Below are 16,786 nucleotides of genomic sequence, written 5' to 3' on the forward strand. Positions count from 1 at the left end.
ATCATTAGCATGTCGCATGAGATTTAAGAACGTTTTAGGTCATTGGGTTACGAACCCATTCAACATGCCTTTGCTTCTACAATTGGAGGCCATGACATCAACAACTCTGTATACATTCAACTATCAAATTTGATTCGAGAAGGTCTTTATAGGGATCCTACACCAAAAAGTTTAAACTTTGCATGATTTTACTCTTCAGTATGGATGTAATAAATTGTTCTGACAAACTCATTTGCCATTTGATTAAAAATCCAAATACATCCAAGCAAGAGTAACCAACAATTCGAACAAAACTAATTAACAAAATTAGTCTCAATAAATAAAGCTTGATAACCAAAATTTCCAAATAAAAAAGTATGGTAAGAAATATTATAAATACTTTATTAGTAGAAAACAAAATAAAGTAAAGAATTAAAAAGAACAATGTACTTTATTTTACTTTTTACAAAAACCATATATTAATTCAAAAGAAGTATATGCATTTATGTTGGAACATATGACTAATTCATGACATTACTCCTCGAATTGTTCTCTATTATACTCTTCTATTATAAATTTTCTAGTACAGCTAGCCATATACGTACATACTATAACATTAGGAAACTGATTTATAATTTACAACCAATAACATCACCCATTTTAAAATTTCACATTTAGACATGCAAGCTTATTCGCTAAAAAACAAATAAATAAAGTATACAAACATTAAGGACACTAGACTAGTTTAACATGTTGGAAGGAAATTTTATAGTCATACCAAAATGAAGTAGAAAAGACAACTTAGTAGAAGAAGCAGCCAATAGTTGAGGTGGAAAAGACCTTTATAAAAACCTGCCTACCTTACACCAAATCAAGAAAAAAAAGAAAATAATTACTAAGATGGATAAAATAATTAGCTCGAACATACGGCAGATTAGAAGTGATGGAAAAGCATAATGGCATCATCAAGTTTCATCAACGACGATTCCATCAGAAATCTCATTTTTTTAAGGTTCTCATATTTATCTTTCATCGTCCCCTCCCGTCTATCAGCTGGAAGATTTAGAATCTGAAACAAGTTGATACAACTTCATTAATATCTTACATTAAGATTAAGATTAAGATACCCAAAAAAACAATAATATCATTCCAACTCAAAATCAAGCTTGGAAAATTCAAAAAGAATATCCGCAATTCAGATGAAATTCTAGTTACTGAGAAGAAAATTTTCGCCAAAACAAACCACATTATCCCGTCAATAGAGGCAATTATTGCCTCAATAAGTTTCAGTCATCGAATGCAATGCACATGCCTCATTCATCTTAAGATTCAAATTCTACAACCCAAACGCATTTTGTCTTGCTTCGGAGAATCTAATTATATCATATCAATGCATTTCACTGTTCATAGTTGTCAAATCGAGATTCGATTCGTGAATCAAAATCCTCATTTTGTGAATCGTGCCTCGTGAATCGAATCGTAAGATTTGGTTCAAATTCATAATTTTACAAAATAAAATATTGACCATGTTGAACTTATAATATCATCAAATATTAATCTAGAAATGCAATTTTAAAAAAAGAAATCATATCATCCAAGTACTTAACTCTATTTAATAATTGAGTGGAGATGGAGAGTCTGAGTTTCTGATCTGGTTTCTTGCCTTGTCGTCAACTTCATAATAATGGAACGGAACTAGCTTGAGTTGATAACTTGATAAATAACAATTGGACTAGATGAGAGTGAGTTTAACGGTTAGTACTGCTGAAGTTTTTGATGAACAGTGATGAAGATAATTTACTTCTGATTAACTGGTGTTGCACCACTACAAAGCAAAGTGCCATAGGCGCTTTCTGAATGGGATGAGATGAGACTCGCATACTTTGTTAAAGGATTAATTATAATTAATTTTATTTCTTATTTTTTTTAATTTCTGATTGGTTCTTTTCCACTAATTTATTTCCTCCCTTCGTTAGAGACTTCTAGTTTTCCTAAACTACAATTTGGAATCTGCTGCAGTTGTTATTATCATGATTTTTTAGTATATTTCCTGAATCGGTGGACTCGGCCGATTCACCACCGATTCCAACGATTCACATCCGATTTTCTTATAATTTAGATTCGTACTATAGATCCGGCTCGAAATAGAGCTGAATCGAATCGTGCAATTCAAATCGCGAAGATTCTGTTATAATAGATTCTGTTATAATTTAGATTCGCCCGATAGATTCGGCTCAAAATAGAGCTGAATCCTGATTACAGTTTCCTAAGATGCAGAGTATTCTAAAGCATAATAGACTAGAGTTTAATTCTATTGACTAGAACTTACAAGTCCCCACTCACAAAATACAAGGAAGACACGAATAGAACAAAAAAGGACCAAAACATATATATACACTGCCCAGAGTTGGCACTTGAGAAGCAAAATCAAAAGGAAATGGCATCAAAGAAAAGTAGTTGTCCGAACCTCCTTTCGCTGTTCCAGCTCATAAGACACTCGAAGACTCAAATTCAACGCAGCATGAAACATCTCATCCAGAACATGTTCCCAAAGCACATGCTGTTTTACCTTCCACAACAAGAATGTTGCAGTCCCCACAACTAGCTTCTGCAAAACGATAAAAAAATAATAATAATAATAAATAAATAAATCAAAATCGTAACCAATGACCTCTGAGAAGCTACTTAGGCTTTGTTTGGATGAGGTGCAGGGAGGGTTATTAAATGGAGGTAAGGGAAAGGTTTTGATGGGTAAGTGTTTAATCCTTCTTAACACTCCCATTTGGAGTGTTAAGATTTAGAAAAAAAAAAATTAACCTCCTAGCATAAATCAAAGTATAAAATAGAAATCACTGGAAGGCAAGCACATAACAATGAATTTCCGACATTTTTTACGCTGGGAAGTTATGTGCTGAAGTACTTTTTTTTTTTTGAAGAATGGATAGACATATGATAGTCAAGTCACAGCACAATAGTTGGTTAACATTATTCATCACAAGCACAAAGAAGTAATATGCTTACACTATTGCATGTCATTACAACATCTAAAAAACCAAGTTCAAACCTCTAGAGAATGTGGCTTCACACTTCAGTTTTATGGCATTTGTCAAAAATATTTAGATGTTACAAACATTTCAGTTAAGCTTTAATGTTTCATCACTCGGAGAGAACACTACACGCAACTCTCTCCATATTTCATAGTTCTCATGATTCAGATTAATAGACCCACAGAAGAGAGGAAAAGTCCCTCCCCAGAGAATGAGACTCCCCACTTTTTACAGGCTAGATGAAGGAGTCTGGTCAAGGCCGTGTTATGGCCCGAAGTCTGAGATCGAGTTATGGGTCGATTGTTTACTAGACTCCAATCTAAATCGGGTCTATTCTTCTTTGGTTTTCTCTCTTTGGAACCTATGTTACTAATAGATGAGGATCATTAGAAACAACCTCAGATCTCTGTACTTTTATTTTTATTTTTTTGTGAAAAGAAACTTAACAGTTGTCCCTTCAAACTTCATTAGATAAAAGTACAACTGCACGTCAAAAGAAACTGTCAAATAACTAACTAAAGTTATAGCAGGGCTTAAAACTAAAACACACCAAAATAAATCCACGCCACACACACAAGTTAAAGTTAAATAAATAACCGCCTTTTTCAATTTCTTGGGTCTATAACATTACTCCCCTCCTAGGTATGTAGCTTGTCTGCAAGCAAAAATGAAGGGTACTGTTCCTGCATATGAACAAAATCTTCCCAAGAAGCATCAGCTGGAGAAAGACCTTCCCAATGGATTAGAACCCGTAAGTTGCATAGTTTGATAATTAAGTAATCGCATGGATGGAAACCTTAGGATCAAAGTCCTCAACCGTCGTATCCAATCATCAGACTCTTCTATTCCTTCAATCCAATATAGCTTTTTACAACTATGTCCCAGAGAGAATTGTTCATCACAATTAAAACACAAGTTCTTAGCCTGACGCTCCTCCATCTCTGCCCTAGAAAGTTTCTTGATGGATTGTTGTTTAGGAAAAGTCACGTTGTTCTTCAGCCGAGAATCAGAACCTGACACTTCAAGCTGAGGCTGCCAATGTTTCCACTGTTCATAAAATCGAGCAAAATTCATTGCTGAAGGGTATTTGGTTGATGCATTTCTACCTCCACTACAATATAGTCTTGTAACCCACTAAGAAAGATTTCAATTTCCTGGCTGGCGATAACTCTATGCAACAGGCAGATAAGTGCTCAAACATGCGTTGATAGGCCTCAACTGAACCAGTTTGAGGTAATATAGATAATTCTCCCAAGTTTGTGCCATGTGAAACCACCCAAACCGTGAATGATAAACGGTTCTAAACTCATCCCACGTCAAATCAGGCTTATCTCTATCCAATTTCAAAAACCATAGTTGCGCATCTCCATCTAGATGAGATGCCACCATCAGTATTTTTTCTTCCTCCGGAATATGTTGATGACGAAAAAAAAATAATCACATAGACTTAACCAAGGAAGAGGGCCACAACTGCCATCAAATTCAGGAAATTCGATCCGAGGAATATCATGGACCCACTGTATTTCAGTCTGTGCGAGAAGAGGAAGTTTCGCTTGCCAAATCATTCATTTGACAAGTCAATTCTTGCTTTGTTGCCTCCTGCTCTGCGTGATCCCTAGCCTTATCCTCCCGATACGTAGCCATGAAAGCCTCCAACTGTTGCTGTAATCCATGAAGATCACCCATAATGTTAGGCTCTGATACCAAGTTGTTATGGCCCGAAGTCTGAGATTGAGTTATGGGTCGCTTATTTACTAGACTCCAATCTAAATCTGAGTCTATTCTTTTTGGTTTTCTTCCTTTGGAACCTATGTTGCTAATAGATGAGGATCATTAGAGAGAACCTCATATCTCTGTATTTTTTTTTTTACAGCAGGGCTTAAAACTAAAACATACCAAAATAAATCCAGGCACACACGCACAAATTAAAGTTGAATAAATAACAGCCTTATTTCAATTTCTTGGGTCTATAACAGGCGGCCTCCTCACTATTTCTTAACAGAATGGGCATTTTCCGAACTTCAATCATGGTCTTTCGATTCCAAAACAAATTTGCCACCATATCCAGGCTCGAAATCACAAAGCAGTGGCAAAATTCAAAAATGTATTTAATGATAATTGAGTTCAATTAAAAAGAAATAAGAATATCTGATCATCAAAATCAATACCATCAACATGTACATACACGCAGCATCCCATAGCACAGAAACATAAAGAGTTTTTTACCTCCATTTGCAAGTAGTCGTCCTGCCATAACTTGTAAAGAATTTTAGTTGTTTCCTTCTTCTCAACAAATACTGTATCTGAAATCTGAGGATAGAAGATAAGAGAAGTAGAATAATTATATGGTCAAAGCAACTGGCAAACTAGCCTAAATGAAGACACACAGAGAAAGTAAACGCAATACCAGGGGAAAAATCAATAACAGGCAAACTAAATAGAGCACCTAGAATGAAATGTGATTTTGCTGCGCCAAAGTTTTACTTTTTGTGCACAATCACGTATTACAAAGAATTTTTCTCAACTGTCTTAGTTTAGAATTAATACTTATCATAAGATACTGAGTACAAGTGAAATATACAAGACATCAAAAAATTTGAATGTTCAATTATTACCTCGTTTGGTAAATCTTCTTTATGCATATTAATTAACTTTCACTCCATATTTATTGTTTTAAACCTTACAATGTTAGTTGAAACCTATTTTGGTAAATAGGATTTAATTCAAAGTGTTAAATCATCCAATGTTAACTAACTTTAGTTAATCTGAGTAAAAATATGAGACAGAGGATTACTTTTCAAGTAACATAAAACATATAAATTTTTTATTTAGAAGTTTGGGAACTGCTAATTGAGTGATCCATTGAACTTTTGCACTAAGTTCATATTTGATTCAGTATAGAAATAAATCTTATATATGATTTCATTAAAGAAAACTAACAAAAATGGTAAAAACTATGATTTAATGGAAATTTTAAATTTTTGTTTTAGTATAATAAAGCTGTAGACCAAATCAAATTCATAGATCAAAAGTAAAAACTCATTACCTTATCAGTCTCAAGTAAGCGACCAGCCTTTGACAGCAACCTGAACATTCTATAAGCATCTCTCCCATATCTTTTTAACACGAGCGACTCAACCTGCAGCATAGGAAATGTAATAAGATATTACTCTGGTGACCTGAACACCGAATTTTCAAAGTTGAAAGAATAAATCAAACACACCTCATTTCTCTGGGCTTCTTCAATAATATGTTTAAAATCTGCACAAGAAAAGATACTGTGACTAGAAAATCCAAATATATTAATAAGCCAAAAAAAATGAGATGGAGTTCTATGGTTTTTATTTCAAGCAGAACAGAACTGAAAATTTAAAATGAAAAATGGTACCTATGCTATAGGAATCATCAATCACCATTACAAATGGTGGAGGAGAACCCAACTCAAGGAGGGCAGCTCTAATATGATCGAATGTCAGGTTACGGCCTTTTTCACTTTTAATTACTTCATCATAAATAGAGCTGATCGACAATGGAACTGCAAAACCAATTGTTGTTAGCAATATAAGAAAAAGAATTCAGAATTGCATGAAAAGTCAAAATGGTTTCTGTTATGTTTCTCTCATTTTTTTCAATTGCTCCTTAGACTAAAAGATAGATAATTATTAAACCCCCTTAGGTATGGCATAATCTATGCCATAGACTTTCGTAGTTAGCACTCTTGTTCCCAAACTAATGTTGACAAAAAGCTGCAACACTTCATCCCTCAGCTAGACAGACAGTTGTTAAACATCTGTCGACTTGAAGGCTTTCAACTCAGGCAAACGCTGAGGTATCCCATTTTGTGAGATGGAATAGCAATAGTAGCCCGCATTTATCTTTTCCTTTGTTTTGCAATATTTAAGATGCAAGAATTCCTAAGTTTCTTTTTTAATATTTCCCTTTGTGCAACTGAATTATTATCGTCTTACTACCAGATTTATCTCATAGTAACAATACAATTTGTGAAAAACTCATGTTAGAATCTTTTTTTTTAATAAGAGCAAATAGGTGAACCAACTAACGGCATCCCTCAGTCAAGTGAAAACATAAGGAGCATCCTTCCAAAGCAACACAAGTGGTTTGCAAAGGAAGTTTCTTCCTCTCTTCTCTGTCTCAGACACACAAATTGACAAACATACATGCACATGTACATAGAAAGAAAAAGTTAGCCACATCTACACACTCCAATTCCTATCAACACAAATAACATTGTTGACCCTCAAAACTTTCTTTTTCTCTCTTTCATCCATTAATACCAATTTAGCAACCTTGATTGCTTTTTGGTGCAATGAGACTGAAGTAGCCAGGCTTATTATAAGTGCCCATGCACCCTCTTCTTCAACTAGGGAAGCAATTACTTAAAGCTTTGGTACTCTTAGATTGCGGCTCTTTATGCTAGTAAGGATTGTAAGATATCGGATGGATTTTGAGTAAATATTGATGATTTTAGGATTAAAAACACATAAAAAGGAGAGAGCATGAAATTTTGGTGACAGCCTGGGTGCGTTTGATGGTCATCATAGAAGATACTCTACAAAGTTGGGATTTCTCAAGTTAGATTGTGACAAGAGAGAGAATATCCAACAGAAAAGATTTCCTCATATTTCACAAGTCAAAAACAAATTGCTTTGAAGGGTGAAAAATATTAAGAGTAAATGAGAATTGCACATGAAAAGTAAATGAGTTGCAGTTCATGTCAATCTCATATTTCAATTACATTTTAGTCTTTTTGTATCTAACCAAACAACAACCTAGGTAGACATGAAAATTTGATAATTGTAGAATAACAATAACCAAAGTGTAGATCATAAAAAATCTCAAGTAAATATGAACAAAAAGAATATTCAAACAGCAACAAAGAGTTTAGACATACATAGGACAAAAACGAAGTAAATAATGAAAAACATTTTGACTCACCACCATGTACTTACCTTTGTACTTAACAAGCAAATATTTATCTAGAAAAGACACATCCACTATATCTAATTGAAGGCCACTCTATTAATTAAAGGTATGTATATATTTCATGCCTGTTAGATATCCCACATTGCTTAATTAGGGAGCTATATCGCTCCTTATATGTGTAAGGCAATCCTCTCCCTTTGAGGTAGCTTTTAGGGTGAGTTAGGCCTTTGTTTACAATGTTGGGCCACCTTTTGATATTTGTTTCATGCTCCAAATGATTTGGGCATGAGGGGGTGTATTAGATATCGCATTGCTTAATTAGGGACTATATGACTCCGTACATATGTGAGGCAATCTTCTGCCTTTGAGTTAACTTTCAGGGTGAGTTAAGCTTCGTTTACAATGCTCATACTGGTTAAGCTTCAGCTGTACTTTGACCAAACCGCCATATGAGTGGAAAACACTGGACTCACAAATTTCTAGTTTGTGCCTCGTCCACGGCACAAGTTATTCAGTCGAAAGAGACATAATTCTTTTGCATCAGTACATAAACTCAATTGCTCTAACCTTTATTCTTCTCATTCTCAAAGCTAGACTTGGGAATCAATTGGTTTATATTAATATTATTTTTTTGACTATATCATACAAAAAAAATAGATCTAGCATCCATAATGCATTAATACAACCATTTAAGTAACGTTCACCTGAACTTGCTATTTTCACTTTTTTTTCTTCAGTTCTAGATGCTCCTAGCATTGAACTTATGACAATGGCAGCTCCATCATCCAGACGTGCTCTCACATGCTCAACGCAAGCCTAACATGTAAAAGGACAATAAACATAACCTGTATGTATATATATAAAAAGGGCGGCCCGGTCGCACTACGCGTCCCCGCTGAGCGAGGGTCCGGGGAGGGGTCCCACCACAAGGGTGTACTGGGGGGCAAGCCTTCCCCTGCCAATTTATTTGGCAAGAGGCCGCTCCTAAGACTCGAACCCGTGACCTCTTGGTCACACGACAACAACGTTTACCGTTGCGCCAAGGCTCGCCCTCTACCTGTATGTATATATATATTTCAAATAAAAAGAATATAAAGTATACACTAAGTAATCAGAGCATTTTATTACACTCATAGACTCACTAACCCTTTCCTCCAAAATTTTGGGCAAAGTTCCAATCTTGAGTTTGTTTTAATAAGAAGACGAACTTTCAAGATACATTGTAATTTCTATGAGTAATCCTAGTGAATGAGAAGGAAACTAGTTTTGCGTGCATCATTTGGATGCTTCTTTGACTTCCAAAAGCCATCTTGTGTCTGTTTCCTCATTCAATCAAACTTCTTCAAAAGAGAAGCTATATAAAGAGTTGAACAATGAATAAAAAGATATAGCCCTATTTGAAAGCCCAAAAAGAGGCAGCAACCAACAAATCTTCCACTTAAGGACCTTGGTTATTTTTGACATATCAGCAATAGAACCATTACAATTCTAAATCTAATTTTCAAACATTCTTTATTAAGCTCACAATTTAATTTTTTCATTAGCTTGCATATACAAGTAAAAAAGAGAGAAAATTATAAGTCTTAACCAACCTTATGTCTAAGCCGACGAATAAATTCTTCAAAATTTGCACGCCAAAGAACACATTGATCTTCTGCAACCTCACTATTTATATCAGGTTCTGAAGCATCAAGCTTCCGCTTTAATAATGATAACAAAATATCAGCATATAAGCATATTTCATAAATCGAAAATTATTCATATACAACCTTGTCTCCAGCGTGCTTTTCAAGGGAATCCTGGTCATTTTCTCCACCACTCTGTTCAATAGGCAGAAATCTTTTTGAATCCATGGGCACTGCAGCTGCCAGCACACGGTCTTCTAGAGTTTGTGATTCGACAACTATCTGCATGCATCAATTGAAAAAGAGGAAAAGAAAAACAATGATGGCTAATCAGGGAAAATGATAAATATCTCTAGACTACGAAGTTCAGAAAGTACATGACACAAGTTTGGCTAGTAACAGTTCTTGATAACCTATTTGATAACGTTGATATATCAATAGCTGTGTAGTAGTTCCTAACTAACTCAAGCCTCTTCTGATTTAGCAACTTGAAAGAAAACCTAACAGAACCTAAAAGCAATCTCATTTTCCTAATTTTCAAGGATTGCCAGATATAATAAAGCCTTGAAATTTATTTATTTATTTATTTGGAACATATCATGTCATTTATTAAGGGAGAACCTACAAAAGGATTTTATGCAAACAAGCAATAACCTTAGCAGACTTAGCACCTCTCTTCTTTGCTGCAGTTTCTTCTTCAGTTGGCGGAGCAACAAAAGGTTCAGGGTCTGGACAACGTTCAACAAAATGGTCCCTCAAAAGCCTACCAAGTTTTTCTTGTACAGTATCGAGACCAATACTATTTCCTGCAAAAGCTTTGATATATATATCAATATCTTAATTAACACAAACCCTTCACAGTTCAAAGAAGCCACTATAATTATATGCAGCTCATTTTCAATCCGGAAATCTCAGTTGGTTTGAATCATTCTAGGACACAAAGTATTCCTTACTAAGAAACAAGCAAATTATAAACATATTCTGGAAAGGTCAATAGCAGGGAAGAGTCCATTACAATTATTTACCCCTTTCTATTAAATGGCCACAGCAAAAGAAATTACATATGTATGAAGAGGACAACAATTTTATGTATACTATAGTCTTTGGAAGCAGACCAAACATGGTTAAGAGACTATGCAAACACACCTGATACATAATACAAAACATGGAAACATTTTACAAGATACTTGCCTTCCTTGTGATTTGAGTTAGCTCTATCAACTATCTGCTTCAATGAAAGCCTACCATGTTGAAGCAAACCCTCAACAATTTGTACACACTTCAAAAACCAAAGAACCAAAAGTGATTATTCCAACTATAGTCGATTCAAAAAAAAAAAGTTACTATGCTTCAAACAGATACTAAAACAACTGACCAATTTATCAGATTCAAATTCTTGAGTAATAATCGTCAGGAATTTTGGGAACCTCAGACGATGAAGTATGTTATCAAACAAGGCGACGTACTGAGTAGTTTGCTTTGGTGTAGCTTGAAAACCACCGCCTACAAATAATATCATTCAAAGATAGGCTATATGACCTAAGTACAATCATCCAACAATGAAGAGTTGAAAAACAATACAATGGAAGTAACATCACTCCTTGAGATTTAATCCAAATCCCAACCCTAAAATTTTAGCAACCAGAAAAAATAATTTGGGTAATCCCCTAGGTTTGCAATGTTTTGGGAATTCAACAAAGACCAATAGCTCTTGATCAAACTAAAGAAAACAAAAAGAGAACCTGATTCTTCCAGGCGGAAAGCTTGAACACAGTTGTGCTGGATTAAGACAAGTAGACTGTTTTTAACTTGCGTTTGAGAGAGCTCGGTGTAACGAACAATGTTTGGGAGGGTAAGAGATCCTTTGCGGAGGAGATATTCACAGACTTTCTGTTAAATAGAAAATTATTAGAACATATAGTCATATACTAGTATCAATGAATGCTGCACTAGTATAAAGAGAAACTCACAGCGACTAGATTGCCAAACTGAGTGGTGACGAGATGGACTGTATATTTGATGCCGTTCTCAGTCTTCACCATTTCGGTTGTTTGCTGCTGCGTGTGAGAGGCAAGGAGATGAATTTTAACCTAAATTTATAAGCAAAGAAAGCCTTTCACCTAATTGGAAATCCTTTTGTTGTGTCTAGAATTAGGAAGAATAGGTACACAATGAGGACTGGTGTTATGTGAGAAGTAATGAACAGGGAAATGGTGGTGGATTGGAATTTGGGCAGGGGGCGGGGGACTTCAGTTCAATATAGACCTCGGCATGGGCCGGGCCTGTGGGGCTTGTGATCAAATCTGACAAGCCCAAGCCCACACAAATATAGTCGGGCTCGGGCAGGCTCGGACCTAAAAAAGAAATCCCAAACCCGCCCGCCCGTCCAAGCCCATATTTATATTAAAAAAAATCAATTAAAATAAAAATCTAATCAAAATTTATAATTATCATATCACTTTATAATTATCATATCAATAATCTGAACAAGTAGAAGAACAAGAGATTAAAATCTCTTGTCTTGACGTTTTCAACAATTTATAATTATCACATATCACTTTAACACTTATTCACAACTCACAAACTATTCTTTACATGGATCCATCATTTTTTTTATTTATTCTATTCCTAACCCACAAACTTAATTAATATTTTAATTTCTGCAGAGCAAAGAAGATGTTTGACAGATATCAGAAGGAGAGGGATACAATCTGTGACACCAGAATCTAAAATACCATTCATCATTTTAACACTACTGTCCAGGTCGAAATAGAAAGCAATCACTCACAGATTTCTCGCGCGGCGGTTGAGGGGAGGGGAGCGATATGCCGGTCGGTTGAGAGGGGGTTGAGGGGCGGCGGTCGGTTGTTGAGGAGGGGCAGTGGTCGGATGTTGAGGAGGGGCGGCGGTCGGTTATTGAGTTGAGAGGGGCGGGATTTGTGTGAGGAGATGAGAGAGTGATCCTGATTGTTGTGAAGGAGGGAGGCGTAGAGTTAGATAATTAAGTTTATATATAAGACATTTAATTTAAATAATTAAATTTATATGGGCCGGGCCGGGTCGGGCCCGATGGGTATCTATATAGCTCAAGCCCGTCTATTTTCTAGGCGGACTTATTCGGGCTTGGGCCAAGCTTGACATTAATTTTACGTGTCTAGGCTCGGCTAAATGGGTCGGACGGGCGGATTCATCGGCACATGGCGAGGTCTAGTTCAATATGATTAATAAGAGCATCACAATGGTCGGTTACAACCCTTGTGGTTTTTGGAGAGTTAGTGATAAAGTTTAGTAACAACCCATTAGTGAGGTTGTTACTTTTAAATTTTTATAGTCAAAAAATAATAATAATTAATTATATATATTAAAACTATAATTATTTAAGGACCGAAAAATAATTTTACAATTTTTTAAAAGCTTCAGACAGTATCTGACGCCTCTGACACATTCCATGGCTTGAAATTTGTAAAAGTTTAGATTTTAGGGAGATAGAAAAGCTTGTTACCGAACTAAGTTACAAACTTAATTTAGTTATAACCACTCTAGTGGTGGGTTATTACTACACATGTGTTAGTTACTAAATTACCACCACTAGAGATGGTCTAAGGGGGAAGCAGACAACTGTAGGGGATTAAGAACGAATTTGGAGCAAAAATTTTTATTTTAATGGAAAATTAATTTTTAAATTAATTTTTTTAATAATTAATAATTTACTCCTATTAACTCTATATCTCTAACATCCAAAATGGGGTGGGGATTAATAGAGTAATGTAAACTTTTTAATAGTTTAATTTCATTAATTCTCATTTACATTCCATTAACTTCCTTTTTCCATTTCATTACCTTCTCTAACTCTTACCTCCGTTAATCTTCTAACTCTCAAACAAAAGTTTAGATTTAATTTAACTCAAATCAAATCGAAGTTTTGGTATAAAATATTATTAACTTCAAAGCTAAATTGATATTTAAACTTCGATTTAAATTAAACTGGAACATGTATGTTGACTTGATAGGTTAAATTGATCTTTAATTCAAAACTAGATAGTCTAAAATAAGTATTTGTATTTATTTGAGTAGTGGTATTTGGCTAAAGTTGCTTTCATTAATTTTGACGCAAGTCTTTCCGTTAGACTGAAATTACAATAACGTTATTAATTAAATTAGGTCTTAAAATGATTTTTTATGCGGAAAACTCTAAATTCTCTCTAAATTTTTGCAGAGCTTCATCTCTAGCCAAAAATCACAGTTGCCAAAAAACTTTTTCCAATTAGGGGTGGCAACGGTGAGGGCATTATCCGAAAACCGCGGGTATCCGAACCGACATGAATGGAGAATAATCATAAAAAGTGGGGATGGGGATGGGCGACAATTTTTTCCCAAAACTAAATGGGGATAGACATTGCTATATTCGCCCCGTTAACGTATAAATCCCGTGGGGATCCCCGAAAAATCTCCGAATAAACTTCTTAATTTTAAATATCCCTCAAAGTTTAATTGATTCAATGTATTTTTTTTTTAAAAAAAAACCCTTAAATGGTAAATGTTATTTGCCAGAGTTCAATATTTTAAGACATGTCTTTATGTTTTTATGTTTGTATCAAATACTAAAAGTCTTTATTGTTGAAAATAAGATAAGTAGTGTGTTGCCTTATGAACAGATGGAAAAGATTATGGTGCGATTTAGGTTGAAAGATGATAGTAATAATTATTGTGGTCACCATACGTAACAAATTAAGTGTAAAATTAAGTGTATTTGTTTAATTAATATTGTTATTTTATAGGGTATAGGGGAATCCCTTTTACCCGTGGAAATTCGCATGGGGAGGGGATGGGATGAAACAATCCCCCAATCATTTAATGGGGATTCCCCGAAACCATCCCCACAAACATTGGGGACGGAGTGGAAAATGCATTTCCGTCCCGGCCCGTATCGTTGCCACCCTAATTCCAATTAATGTTCTCTATTATCGAAAAATTTAATAATTGGCAGAAATGGATTAAAGACTAGCATGTTAACCGCAAACCACATTACCTCTTTGATCCCTTACCTCTTTAACAAGGAACTAAAAGAGGAATAACGGGAAAAATATGCAGTTTAAGTAACGGACAAGGCTGTTACAAACTAACTAGTTACTAAACTCGTTAAATAAGTTGTTTTTGTAACGGACGTGCCAAAGTACGCGATAAAAAAAAGACTTTGCAACATGCTTCTTTTGTGCCCGTTATATATTGGTAATGTCATTGTAACACGCTTGTTTTATACTTGTTACATCTTCACATATTGTTAAGTTCGCCAGAAGTTAGTAATGCAATTGCAACACGCTTCTTTTGTGGCCGTTACATATTAGTAATGTAATTGCAACGTGCTTCTTTTATACATTTTGCATCTTGACAAAAAGTATTAAGCTCGACAAAAGTTAGTAATGTAATTACAACGTGCTTCTTTTGTGCACGTTACATATTGGAAAAATTGCAATCCGCTTTTTATTTTAGCCTGTTACAAAATATATTTATTCTCGAAAATTGCAATCATTGTAATACTACCTTGATGTTCCAAACAAGTTATGTATTAAAATCTCCATTGTAGGTTACTCATATTCCTCTATTGCAACTTGCTCATATTTTGGGCTAATTTGTCAAATATTGCCAACTTTAAGACTGGGTTGATACGTAAACTTCGATTTGAACTAAACTAAACATGTATGTTAAATTCATAGGACAATCTGGCCTTTAAAAATAAGACTATTTAAAATAAATGTGTATATTTATTTTAGTAGTGATATTTGGCGCAAGTTGCGTCAATTAATTTTCACGCAAGTCTTTCCGCTCAACTGGAATTACAATAATACTCTTAATTAAATTAGGTCTCAAAATGGGTTTTTTTTTTGTACGGAAAACTTTAACTTCTCTCTCTAAATTATTGCACAACTTCATCTCCTGCCAAAAATCACAGCTGTCAAAAACCTCTTCCAATCAATGTTCTAATTTGCCACGTGGCGTGTAGAGGCCTGAACTAACTCTCAAAGATAAAGCTTATGCAACATCTCATCAACAAAATAAAGTAATACGACTGTATATCAGGGAGTTTGATTCGATTGGCCTCACTATACCTAGTCAAGGATATAGTCATTACCATAATCAAGTCTGATCCCAATAATCATATGTCAAATGGTCTTGAAGGATATCAGACCTCGGCATCTAGGCACACTTCCTCGTATTAATATGATACACGTAACCCACCCTGCTCCATAATCCATAAACTTCTTTTATAGTTCGACATCAGTATAAATAGAGTAAGCTCAACTCAAGGTACACAAGTTCATTCATTCTATTAAACTTGCATTATAGCTTTAGTTTACTGATTGTGATCATCCTCAAGTTCTTTCATAAACTAACTTAGGCATCGGAGCAGGTTTGTCATACAACGGTAACCATTTGACCTTGCTTTTGTGTAGCTGCATGTTGACATGTGGACTCCCAGGATTCAGCTACATCATTTATTATTGAAAAATCTAATAATTGGCTGAAAATGGATTAAAGAGTAGCATATTAACCCAAACCCTCATTACCTCTTTGAGCCCTTACCTCCTTAATAAAGGATTAAGAAAAGGAATAATTATAAGAAAATGGTGTAAGTAAAGGGCGAGGCCGTTAAAGTATGAGATGTTACTAAACTTGTTAAAGTTACTTGGTTTTTTTTGTAACAGGTGTGCCAAAGTACGCGATATAAAAAAATAGATTTTGCAATGGGCTTCTATTGTTCCCGTTATATATTGGTAATGTTATTGTAATACGCTTCTATTGTATCTGTTACATCTTGACAAAAAGTGTTAAGCTCGCTAGAAGTTAGTAATGTAATTGCAAAACGCTTGTTCTATGGTCGTTACATATTGGTAATGTAACACCCGTATTTTGTACATGTTACATCTTGACAAAAAATGTTAAGCTTCACAGAAGTTAGTAATTTTATTACAACGCGCTCCTTTTGTGCCCGTAAAAAAAATATTTGTTCTCGAAAATTGTAACCATTATCACAAAACATTATGCATGCTTCATCATGAATGAACATTATTGTACCAACAAAGAATTGGAAGACCAAGGACATTGCACCAAAAGAAATTACATATGTATGAAGAGGACAACAATTTTATGTATACTATAGTCTTTGGAAGCAGACCAAACATGGTTAAGAGA

At 34.8% G+C, this 16,786-nt stretch overlaps 1 protein-coding gene across 7 annotated transcripts; it reads right to left on the reverse strand.

The window, feature by feature from the left end:
• Nucleotides 1-720: 720 nt before the first annotated feature.
• LOC136201282 (uncharacterized) lies at nucleotides 721-12,573 on the reverse strand. 7 transcript variants are annotated; one of them, XM_065991909.1, is made up of 16 exons: nucleotides 12,384-12,573; nucleotides 11,566-11,652; nucleotides 11,338-11,485; nucleotides 10,971-11,098; nucleotides 10,787-10,874; nucleotides 10,250-10,401; nucleotides 9,740-9,877; nucleotides 9,563-9,670; nucleotides 8,675-8,786; nucleotides 6,415-6,561; nucleotides 6,250-6,287; nucleotides 6,073-6,165; nucleotides 5,253-5,336; nucleotides 2,447-2,587; nucleotides 1,587-1,653; nucleotides 909-1,048 (listed from the first exon to the last, which is right to left on the reverse strand). In XM_065991909.1, exons 2-15 carry the CDS (start codon nucleotides 11,635-11,637, stop codon nucleotides 1,588-1,590), a joined length of 1,515 nt encoding a protein of 504 aa, XP_065847981.1. In that variant the 5' UTR covers nucleotides 11,638-11,652; nucleotides 12,384-12,573; the 3' UTR covers nucleotides 909-1,048; nucleotide 1,587. The 7 variants fall into 7 exon arrangements, with proteins under 7 accessions (XP_065847979.1, XP_065847977.1, XP_065847978.1 ...); XM_065991908.1 differs by having other exon boundaries at nucleotides 1,587-1,711; XM_065991907.1 differs by lacking the exon at nucleotides 1,587-1,653 and having other exon boundaries at nucleotides 721-1,048; nucleotides 11,566-11,649.
• Nucleotides 12,574-16,786: the final 4,213 nt, after the last annotated feature.

The sequence above is a fragment of the Euphorbia lathyris genome, chromosome 7 (assembly GCF_963576675.1).
Source record: "Euphorbia lathyris chromosome 7, ddEupLath1.1, whole genome shotgun sequence".
NCBI classification, from domain to species: domain Eukaryota; kingdom Viridiplantae; phylum Streptophyta; class Magnoliopsida; order Malpighiales; family Euphorbiaceae; genus Euphorbia; species Euphorbia lathyris.